We start from the raw sequence: 12,397 nt of genomic DNA on the forward strand, positions 1-12,397 counted from the left end.
TAATCATTAACATAGCTATATAAATTAAATACATAATGTACAAAACATGATTTGGTGGTGGTTTCTATAAAGTGAACGATATACAGGAAGATAAAAAATAATCCATTATTTTTTACTAAATAAATACTTAATAAAGTAAAAAATTAATTAATATTTGCTAGTTTCTAAAACCCTATCGATTTCACTTTTTTACCTAATCGTAAATGAAGTCGCCGGTAATATAGTAAAGAATAGTATATAAAGAAATTCAATTAATTTATCTGTAACTACATTAAAATGTCTATTTTTTAGTCTCTTACTAACTTAATTAAAAATAGTTTGGTCATAAAATTTTGATGTCAATGCCACTTTGTTATTTATATATAATTCCGCAATAGAATCAGTATTTTTTTTCTACGTGATGATTTAAGTACATCCTGACTCAGAGACAGTGAGTTATCCCCGCATATATTTTATAATAATATACAATATTTGAAAGATCATACGTGTCATCGGCATTTCACGCTAGGTAGCCCCTGCGCTAGAGTGTATGTTACGCGCCAAGTCGCATGCGCAGTCCACGCTACGCCTCAGCCGACAATAACGTCGATAGATATTAAAATATCTAGAATCGGGCCCTTATAATTCTGTCCACCGAGTGTCATAATTTAACATGTAATTACTGCTATGCAGTAGTGACGTCATGAACGTATAGTGAACTAATATATTTTCATTAAAATGTTTGTTAGAAGTGTGGTGTTGATTTGTGACTCGCTAGAAATATTTAGTTAGTGCATCGTATGTATTATTTTAATAGGGAACGACAAACGGCGACACAAGGTATTTTAGCAAGAAATTGTTTTTAATACGCTTCATACGTGTAATATCACTTCTATTTAATAGTATTTTAGTAAAAATCACGTGGAAAAACTAACTGTAAATGCAATAGACGATTTCTATTGCATTCACGGTTATTAATGTTTTTCATGACAACATACGGGCATTTTCATTATAATTTACCAATATTTTGTATTTGTATGTGTAAAACTTACATGTATCATGTATAACATTGCTTGTAGTAACAGAATATTGACAAAATCGAATATTTGTAATGTATCAATAATTGTAATTTTCTGATGAAAATTATGTCGAGTATTTTATTACAATAATAAATTTTAATTATATAAATCCATTTAATTTAAAATACAACAGAAAGTAAACAGTGTGTTAAACCACTACACAGTAAAATCTACATATCTGTGATTGGTTTTTAGCAAAAAATTACACAAGAAGCAATACATCACATAAGGACAATCCATTAAAGGTGCCATAGACAGCATAATGGGTAGCGTCTATAGCAGTTGTTCCCTGTGACGGTTTCAATTTTCCATTATTTATGTCTTCTTGACTGACTCGTGTTCAGAATTGTATAATTTTATAAATATTATTTTTTTCCGGAAAATGTATAAATTAGTTTATTTTTATTTGAACTTAATATAGTATAATAATTAGGTTAACTTTCGCTCAATAATATTAACATAATATCTGGTCATATAGCAAAACGATAAAGCAAATAACGCCTCACTTAGAGAGTGAATTTTAAATAGTTTAAATCCGCGCCCCTTTGTTCGCTTTTATATTTATATTTAAATTTATACATCGAAAATCATTAAATATGAAGATCCTTTTGTAGTTAATATTCAGTAAGACGATGCCATATTTAAGTTCGTTTTGTATTGGTTCCTAAGGTAATTAAGCGATGACCCATTTAAATTCTGTTTTATTTTATGAGCTTTATGTAGCTGGCATTATTGATAGATTATACAGCAAAAAAAAACTCAGATATAAATATTATGATTAAATTAAAAAATTAAAAGATCTATAATATATTAAGATATTTTTAATAGGTCTATTAAAAGTTTCTGAGTTCTACAGTAGATAACAATAGCAACTAAAAGTCTTCTATAATTATGTTTACTTTCAACGAAAATATATGTAGGGTACCAACCTCTTTCAAACCTACATAGTTACAGAAAAAGAAATAGTGACGTTCTTGACAATCTCCTTGTCTTAGCAATTTTACGGAACTATATTTTGTATCGCGACTTATTTTATCTGAATTTATTTACTGTAAATATTATTAATTATACAATCTCGTACTAAATCTTTCTTTCTTTCACTCCTTCTGAATTTATATATATAAATATCATCAAGCACACATCTCTACATCTCTACACTGGTGACTCCCTTTTGAACATTTTCATTCATCGATTTTTGGAAGAAAAAATGACGGAGAGCGGCACCGTTTCCACAGTACGAGACGACACGTCATCAGAGGTATTTAAAGTCGCAATTAAAGTTCCACCATTTTGGCCAGAAGAGCCAGAGATATGGTTTGCTCAAGTCGAGGGCCAATTTGCTATTTCAAAAATTACTAGCGATCTAACAAAATTTAATTATGTAATCGGACAACTCGACCATCAGTTTTCTAAAGAAGTTAAAGACATTATTATCAGTCCACCAGCAGAGGGGAAGTATGAAAAGCTTAAATCGGAGTTGGTTAAGCGTCTCAGTGCATCCAAAGAGAAGAAGGTGAAACAACTGCTAATGCACGAGGAGCTAGGCGACCGCAAGCCTTCGCAATTTTTAAGGCATTTGCAGAGCTTAGCCGGACCAAAGGTACCAGATGAATTTCTTCAAACAATTTGGACCAGCCGTCTTCCTGCTCATATTCAGACCATCCTTGTGGCACAACCTAACGCAGATTTAGATGTGTTAGCGGATCTAGCAGATAGAATTATAGATCTCGCACCACGTTCACCTCAAGTTGAAGCGACAGCTCGTGATGATGCAGCTGCAGGACCAAGTCCTAGCAATCATATGGCGAATGAAATAGCGGAGCTGCGCAAGCAAGTAAAGTCACTTACCATACAACTAAATCGTCGCTAGCGCTCCAGATCTAGGAAGCCTCAACGTAGCCGATCAGCATCAAGGTCTCATTCTAATTATAAGAAATTTCCCGTTTGTTGGTATCACCATAAGTTTGGCAGTAAAGCTAACAATTGTATCAAGCCATGCGATTACAATCAGGAAAACTAACAAGGCAATCGATAGCGGCGACCAGCGATTGCCCAACCTCCTGTAGTCGCCTTTTCGTTATGGATCGGAATACAAAGACCCAGTTTCTCGTCGACACCGGAAGCGATCTCTGTGTCTTTCCACGATCACTACTACGACAACGTCGGCCCAAGACCAATTATCAACTGCGTGCTGCTAATGGTAGCGTCATCGATACCTACGGTTACGCACATTTAAACCTAGACTTAGGTCTACGTAGACAGTTTCCATGGCGTTTTGTAGTCGCTGATGTAACAAAGTGTATTATAGGTGTAGATTTTTTATCCTTTTACAATTTAATGGTTGACTGTCGCAATCAACGTTTAGTAGATAATACCACTACACTCACTGCTACAGCTTCACTTTCACATCCATCCAACACAATACAATCTGTAAAAGTTTTGATAGGTGATTCTAAATTTCATAATATTTTAATTGATTTTCCTGAAATTACACGACCAGCAGGTGTACATAGGACTATTTCACACAACACAGTTCATCACATACGCACTACACCTGGCCCACCCGTACATTGCAATCCCCGGCGTCTTGCTCCGGACAAGTTGAAAATTGCCAAACAAGAGTTTGAGTCCATGTTGGCTAATGGCACAGCTAGGCCTTCAGAGAGTCCGTGGGCATCGCCATTACATTTAGCTCCGAAAAAAGATAACGGTTGGCGTCCTTGCGGAGATTACCGTATGCTAAATGCACGGACGATTCCTGATAGGTATCCGATTAGACATATTCATGATTTTACTCATTCCATTTCTGGATGTAAAGTGTTTTCTACTATTGATCTTGTTAAAGCCTATAATCAAATACCCGTAAGTGTTCAGGACATACCGAAGACTGCCATTACAACCCCATTTGGTCTATACGAATTTCCGTATATGACCTTTGGTTTAAGAAATGCAGGTCAAACTTTTCAAAGATTTGTTGATGAGGTGACTAGGGGATTGGATTTCTGTTACTGTTATTTGGACGATTTCCTCATTTTCTCCAAATCTGAAGCTGAACATGAGCAGCATTTACGTATTGTCTTTGCCAGGATGAAAGAATACAACATTGTAATTAATACTGCAAAATCGGTCTTTGGCGTATCGGAAGTAACCTTTTTAGGCTATCGAATTTCCGAAAAAGGTACTAGGCCCCTGGATACTAAAGTGCAGGCGATCAAGAACTTTCCTCCACCAAAAGATGTAAGGCAGCTTAGAAGGTTTTTGGGCATGATAAATTTTTATAGGCGTTTTCTGCCTCATGCTGCCCAAATCCAGGCTCCACTTAATTCTCTTTTGGCAGGTTCAGTTAAAGGCTCTAGTCCTGTTAATTTAACTGGAGACACATTAAAAGCCTTTGAAGCCTGTAAAGAAAGTCTCTCGAACGCTGCACTGTTAGCTCATCCAGATTGTGAATGTAAGCTAGCTTTAGTCACAGACGCCTCTGATACAGCTATTGGTGCAGTACTTCAACAATTTAAGAATGGTGCATGGGAACCTTTAGCATTCTTTTCCCAAAAACTCAGCCCTTCTCAACAAAAGTACTCACCATATGACCGAGAGCTATTGGCAATATATGATGCAATAAAATACTTTCGTCATATGCTTGAGGCTAGACATTTTACAGTCTATACTGACCATAAACCGATCAGTTTCGCTTTCCATGAACGGAAAGCCAACTGTTCGCCTAGGCAGTATAGACATTTAGATTACATTTCCCAGTTTACCACTGACATTCGTCATATTTCGGGTAAAAATAATGTTGTGGCTGATACGTTATCACGTGTTAATGAATTGCAAACACCAGTCAGTTTGAAGGACATAGCTGAAGCACAGGAAACTGATCCTGAATTATCTCATTATCTAGACGAACCAAATTCTTTACGTCTAGAGAAACGAGAATTACCTGGGAGTTGTATCTCATTGTACTGTGATATCAGTACAACAACTCCTAGACCATTTGTTCCTAAAACCCTCAGAAAGGAAGTTTTTGACAGCCTTCATTCTCTGAGCCACCCCGGGTCTAACGCGTCTGCTAAAATGGTAGCTCAACGCTTTGTATGGCCCGGCATCAGAAAGGATTGCAGAGTGTGGGCTAAGTCTTGTCTAGCTTGTCAGCGATCTAAAGTAAGTCGTCACGTGTCTGCTCCGTTGGGCACTTACGACTTACCTCGAGCACGATTTAAGGTAGTACATATTGACCTTGTCGGTCCCATGCCTCTGTCTCAGGGTTATCGGTATTGTCTCACTGCCATCGACCGTTTTACAAGGTGGCCTGAAGCAATACCGATAACCGATATTTCAGCTGAAACTGTCGCCAAGGCTTTACTTTCAGGCTGGATTGCTAGATTTGGCTGTCCTGAACAAATTGTTACGGACCGTGGCCGCCAATTTGAATCGGCGCTGTTCGAACAATTATCTCAGATTACAGGGTTCGAATACAAACGAACTACAGCCTACCATCCAGCGTCTAACGGCCTTGTTGAAAGATTTCACAGGCAGCTTAAGACTTCCATCATGTGTCATGCGAATAGTACTTGGACGGAATCTCTTCTGTGGGTACTATTGGGCATACGAAGTTCTTTTAAAGAGGACTTACAAGCTTCTTCAGCAGAACTTACCTATGGAGAACCTTTAAGACTTCCAGGCGAATTTTTCGACCGCCATTTGGAAGGTTCTACTGATGTCACTGATTTTATGGCTCGTTTACGTTTATTCGCCAATAAAATCAAACCTGTTGCTGCTTCTCGTCATAGAAGTGACAAAATATTTATTTTCAAAGATCTTGCCACTACCAATTACGTTTTCCTTCGCGAAGACGCATTACGTAGTTCTCTCCAACCAGCATATACAGGACCTTATCTTGTATTGCTCAGAGGTGACAAAACCTTTAAATTGCTAATCAAAGGTAAAGAAGTCACTGTTTCTATAGATAGGTTGAAACCCGCCTACATTTTAAACGATCACACCACACTTAACAACCAAGACACGAACAATCCTGTAGCTAGGACTACTCGTTCTGGACGTCGTGTCCGATTTCCAGATTTCTATCGCCCTTAACCAGGTCTCATGGGGGGGAGTGATGTAGGGTACCAACCTCTTTCAAACCTACATAGTTACAGAAAAAGAAATAGTGACGTTCTTGACAATCTCCTTGTCTTAGCAATTTTACGGAACTATATTTTGTATCGCGACTTATTTTATCTGAATTTATTTACTGTAAATATTATTAATTATACAATCTCGTACTAAATCTTTCTTTCTTTCACTCCTTCTGAATTTATATATATAAATATCATCAAGCACACATCTCTACATCTCTACATATATAAATAAGCAACAGTTTTCTACGCTCTTTTCAATTATACTACCTAGAAACAAGTAACAAGTGAAAATAATATATCAGATACTTATGTCATAGATATAAGCTCTTAATTCTAAGAAATTGAATAAAAGATTTTACAATTCAATAATAATAGTTGTACGAACGATATAAGTTATTTTATACACGAAAAATTACCATTACTGAATTTTTAATATCTTTTAATCTCATTGCATTATGAAAGTAATTGAAATTAACTTAACAAACAAACTTTAAACTCATATTTCATTCCCTTCAAAATAAAATTTTATTACACCCTTTCTCTTAGATACGCGTACTGTATTTGGTTTTCTAAAAAAAATATTTCAGTTCTCACAAAATAACATGAGAACAGAAGGAGAGAAATATGTTACTCATAAAATGCAAATGAATGAAGTACTTGTAAGTATTTGTAGTTGTTAAAAATTACATAATATAATTATGTTTGTCAATTAAAATTTATTTTTATAAATAGTATAAATTAGAACGTAAAGCATAAACGTAAATGAAACTAGTCTTTTGGAATATCAAATGAAAGGGCATACTTTTATTAAAAATCGTTTGGGATAGGGCAAATCCTTTAATTCCGCATTGTGGAGAAATCGACGAAGATTTTCCACCGTTCGACGTTTGGCTAAATCTCAGGGGATTTTAGGAAGACTGATTCGGCTTTTCCTTTGTGACACGTAGCAGTTTTCGTATATTTCTTGCATATTTTTGAATTGCTTACATATTTCAAAGATACGTGCTGAAAAACGACCGTTCGAGTGTTAACAAAGAAAAATATATTAAAAGGAGTTATATACCTACTTATGAATGAATATTTAGGAAAAAGAAATAACGATTTGAAATACAAGTAACTAATGAACAGTTTTTCTAAAACAACTGAGGAAGATCTATCGAAATTATATGAAAATAATCATTATATTATATCACATATATAAAATACGATGTTAATCAGATGATCTGTTAAGGTTACGTTGAAAGCAGTGGCGGATTTACAAGTAGATCGGGTAGGTTGCAACTTAGGACAGCAGTTCTTAGAAGCAGCAAATTTGAGGCCAAAAGGTACAGTTTCATCAACAAAGTTCATTAAAAATTGTAATTTATATAATTGCTAACTAGGGTACCGAATTATAGAGGTCGGTTGGGGTGGCAAAATTTGAATAGACTCCAGGTGGCCAAAATGTAAAACTGCCAATGGTTGAAAATTAAAAAGTATTTTATACGGCAATACGGCGCAAACGAATTGTTTCGCTGTTGGGTAGGGTGCGTGTTAGCTCAAACAGTGTCCTGAAGACAATTGCTGATAAAATGGATTGTCCCATCCTAAAATATTGGGTGGGACAGGTTATCAATGTAAGAGCGTTATGACCGCTCATTTACTAACATAGGTTAAGTCAATTTGTAACTAACAAAATGGGCCTTATGTAGTCTAATTCAATAAATATTATTATTATTATATTATTACAAGCCAATGGCTTGTACAGCGGCTATATTGGTTGCTTCCCGTACGTCTACATAAAAAAACATTACTTTAATATTCTATTAAGTCATTATTAACAACACACTAATGACCTCGGATTTGTCTGAGTTAAGAACAGGTATTGGGATTTTTGTTTCTTTTATACTGGCGTATTATTCCCTTCGCTCCTTCAATTGTCTCTTATATTCTGGGGATGAGAAGAAGTGATGAGACGTCACATTCTTACTTCGCTACGATAGCGAAATGTAAAGAACACCTGCGCATCAGTTACACTCATTGCATTAGGCTGTGAATTGTATGTTAGTCGGTGTGTACTTACAAGTAATGGAGAATATTTGAGTTTTATTAAGTAGATGAATACTCAATAATTAAATTACTATCAGTTCATCCTATTTAAGATTTTTATCTTTGAAAGAAACAAACAAGTGATATTGCGACGTGGAAATAGTCGCTCCTATTATGATTTTACAAATGAAGAAAATAATTGACAACAAAGTAATGAAATTTTAGCTGTTTATAATCGAATATAAAAAAAAATACAATCGTTTTTTTTCTTATATAGATCAATAATATCATATATTAAATATATATACAGAATAATACATAATTTCATATTTAGTTACTTTATTTTTATATTACTTAGAATGGCAAACTTGATGACTATATACCTATCGGTATTACGAAACCAATCGTAGGAGATAGTTATACCATCACGTGGGTTGCCAGCTTATTTGCCATTCAAAGGTACTTACATTAAAAAGCAACGATTATAATATCTAATCATAGATCAGTTTATAAGAAAAATTATTACCTCATTTAAATTTTAATAATTAAACCAGCTTTTAACAGTCCACTGCTGAACATAAGCCTTTTCCTTGAGGGGTTTTGCCAGTAGTTGCTACGCTTGGCGAGTGGATTGGCATACGCAGTCAGGCTTCGGAGATATTTTAAGAGGCAAGCTGCTGCCCATCCCTCGCCCTCCTTTAGTTGCTTTTTACGACACCCACAGAGAAGAAGAGATGGCCTATTCTATAATATTCGGGATCACACAGCAACAAAATTTTCATAATAGAAATTAACTACATCGTAAAAAGTTACCAAAATCTTATTAGATATACTTAGCTAAATTTTAGCATCATTAAAATCATGTTCTCTTTTTTAGTCCCAAAAACCACATTAATTGAATAAATTTCTAAGCAAATAACAATTTCATTATTCATAATTTCGTGTTTCTGAGCAATTTACATATCTATTATAATTCTTTGTGCCTGTTTTGTTTATCTATTTTATAATTGATTACACTTGTTTATTTTCTCCTGCAAAGTAAACACTCATTTTACCATTTTGTTATTAATATAAACAACAGTAAATAAGAAAAATACAAATATTGTTTTTTGAAGAAGTGATGTTACAACGTATGTTTGCGTTACATTATTTAAATTTATTCAGTTTTGCTGTAATTAGGAGTAAGATCTTCCTCAAATCTGAAATAGTGAAAATGTGACAGTTTTAATAAACAGCGACATCTCTACCTTAATACTGGTAATTGTTGAGACTGTGACGTGAACTTTAACAATGCTGCCGATTGCTGAAAGCGACGAGAGCGCCAGTGAAGTGGCGACAAGTTCGAGCCGTCACCGCCGCACCCGTGACCGCGTTGTTACCGCTGAAATGCGCGCGGTACGTCGCAGACGTGGATGGACCGTTGTTGGCTCTGAAACTAGGTGAGTGGCGGTGCCTGTACCAGATGTCGCTTTTCAGACATTACCGAATACCGCATATCATGCACAAAGAACGATTTTCTGGGACTGGAAAACATGAAATAACCAGTGTTAGCTTGTATACTCGAAAGAAAACTTATTCTGCCATCACTGAATTTTTTATGTATATATCATTCTGAAGCACTACGCAGTTACCTCTGTAAAAAAATTTAGTTTTATTTTCTAAAAATACTGATATTTATTCATTTTATTTAGGAATAGTAGCAGCAAAAACTTTGTAGTTTAAAAATAAAGTAAATACTGTTTAATTTTTTTTATAACAACTCTCCCAAAATAATTTCACATGCATTGTCCAAAAAATAGATCTATGACGTAAAGAGGTACACAAATAGAAATTCGAAATCGACATAAAGTGATTTACGTAAAGAACAAAGCGCTGTGTTTTGTTTTCATGTGAATATAAACGCGTCGCATAAATATCTTTTCTAAAATATTGTAGTTTTATATTATTTATCTATTTATTATGGGATTAGATATCTATTTATTGTGCTTGAATATATTATTGTATATTATTATCATCTTGTTTAGTTTATCAGATATTAGAAAATCTCTAATTGCCAATTAGTCATTGTCTGAAAGCCGCGTTATCTAGGAAGTCCTTTTCGATTATAATTGCTTGTATCTAGTTATTTATTTATCCCTGCTAAGCTTATATTTTACATTTATTACATACTAGCGGACCCATCCGATTGCACTCAGATAGATAGAAAAAAATAAATTAGTATTTTAAATTTGTACTTTACTACCAATAGAAAATAACAATAATATTAAGCGTAGGCTATCCACTCGCATCTTTTTCACCACTCATATTAACATTGGAATTTACATTTCCATAGTTAATTTACAACTTTATAAAGCACAGTTTCAAATAAACATGGAGTACTGCTGTCAACTTTGCGACCGCTCTGCTAAACATCAATCGACTCTATTGAACACCGAGCCAAGAAGCTCATAGAGGCTTTTTTGTTGCATTCCAATTTTTTTTAATTTAGAACACGACCGCATAATTGTCTCATTGTGTCCTGCAGGATACACTTTGAAGAGTACGTTCAGGACCTGATTCCTCCTTTCTTTCGGTATAGGAGACCAAACGGGGTGAAAGTCTGCTCCCTTACTTCGTAAACGTATCAATTATACGCATGATGCGCTCTGCGTCTCCTTTCATCATAAGTACAGCCAAGGAGTGGAATTCTCTCTCTGCTTATGTTTTTCCATCCAAATATAATCTGCACCAATTTAAGGCATATGTGCATAGGCTATTTGTGGGTCCGCGAGCTCCATCTTAAACCACATCATCACTTTTCATCAAATGATATTGTAATCAAACGCGGGTCTCTTCAATAATAAAAAGGTTTTTGAACATTACTATGAAACCTAACCGTAATTATGAAACTCATGGTTTTTTAGTAAGTAATGATAAGTACTCAATATTAGTTACAAAAAAAAAACCGTGTAAACATGTAGCACATTGTTTAATGTGTCATCAATAGTAATAATGTAAATTTTTATAAAGATCTCTAACTTTTTGAAAATAATATATTACCTATATTACTCGCTGATAGTTTAGCGTTCAAGGTTTTTAAGTTTATTCATTACAGATAAACAAAAATCAAATCATATCAAATCATCCGTATTAACAGTACAAGTTAACACCGTATTATATAGTTACAATCATAATAGAAGTGTCTTTCATTTAATCGAATCATAATAAACGATCAGATATAGACGATGGATGTTCAAAGGAATAAATACATAAGAAATTTCAATTGATTGTAAGAAACTTCGATAAAAAGTACACTATCCGGTATCTGGGTATCGGGGATAATCTATAGAATTGTTAAGTCTGTTTCCTTATTTTGCGTTTTGTTGTTTTATTAGACTCTCGCAAATGCATATTCTACCGTGTCGACTGATCGGAATCCGATATTTCCCGTTTTTGTGTATATTATTACATATGTATAACAAAGTCCCATGCCATATGTTCGCGATAATCTCAAAAATGGAACGGATTTTTATGAGGTTTTCTTTTATCAACAAAACTATTCCTAAGAAAGGTACAGGTGAATAATTCGTTGTTTTGTGTAAATTGATTGAAATACTCGTATGATGATGATTTTTGTAAATGTTGCAAAAATAAAGTTGTCTGGGAGCTTTCATAAAAACCGGATTTCGTTTGAAATATAACAAAATTTTTTATAGTAAAGATTCTTTCTTTAATATATGTAGGTTTACAAAAAATCCCTGATGGCATATTTCTTTTAAGGATAACTTATTATACCCATTACGGTATTTACAAGAGCAATTTAGATAGATATAGATTATTTTTAGGACTTAAAATATACTAAAAATATTCTAATTAGTGTAGCAATAAATTACATTTAAATCTAATTTCATACTTGACGCAACAAGTGGATGCAAAAAAATTAAGTACATATGCTCTACTAAATGTGCGAAGCTGAAGCATATTGCTAGTATACAAAAAAAGATTTTCGTGTTTTTGCCGACGCCCATAGACATAACAGACGCCCATAGTTTAAGTCAAGTTTTTTTCTTTTTTCAAAACATTTTTCTTTTGTGCATATTTTTTATGAAAGTGAATAATTATTTCTTCTTTCTACTTAATAATTAGTTCTTTCTACCGTTCTTGTCATTGTTGTGATAGGAAGAAGTTATACTT

At 34.2% G+C, this 12,397-nt stretch overlaps 1 protein-coding gene across 7 annotated transcripts in view; it reads left to right on the forward strand.

Annotated features, from left to right (window-relative positions):
- The window catches only part of LOC113511544 (cAMP-specific 3',5'-cyclic phosphodiesterase), a 547,503-nt gene that overhangs the window by 297,626 nt on the left and 237,480 nt on the right, over window positions 1-12,397 (forward strand). The window contains exons 1-2 of one of the 7 annotated variants that reach the window (XM_052897805.1): window positions 504-819; window positions 9,389-9,663. The exons of 5 other annotated variants lie outside the window; for them this stretch is intronic. In XM_052897805.1, coding sequence (XP_052753765.1) covers window positions 9,515-9,663 — 149 coding nt within the window. In that variant the 5' untranslated portion in view covers window positions 504-819; window positions 9,389-9,514. Of the gene's footprint in view, window positions 1-503; window positions 820-9,388; window positions 9,664-12,397 lie in introns of those variants that run through there. One more of the 7 variants, XM_052897817.1, reaches the window with a different exon arrangement.

This window comes from Galleria mellonella, unplaced genomic scaffold, assembly GCF_026898425.1.
Source record: "Galleria mellonella isolate WM207_F2 unplaced genomic scaffold, CSIRO_AGI_GalMel_v1 utg117, whole genome shotgun sequence".
Classification (NCBI taxonomy): domain Eukaryota; kingdom Metazoa; phylum Arthropoda; class Insecta; order Lepidoptera; family Pyralidae; genus Galleria; species Galleria mellonella.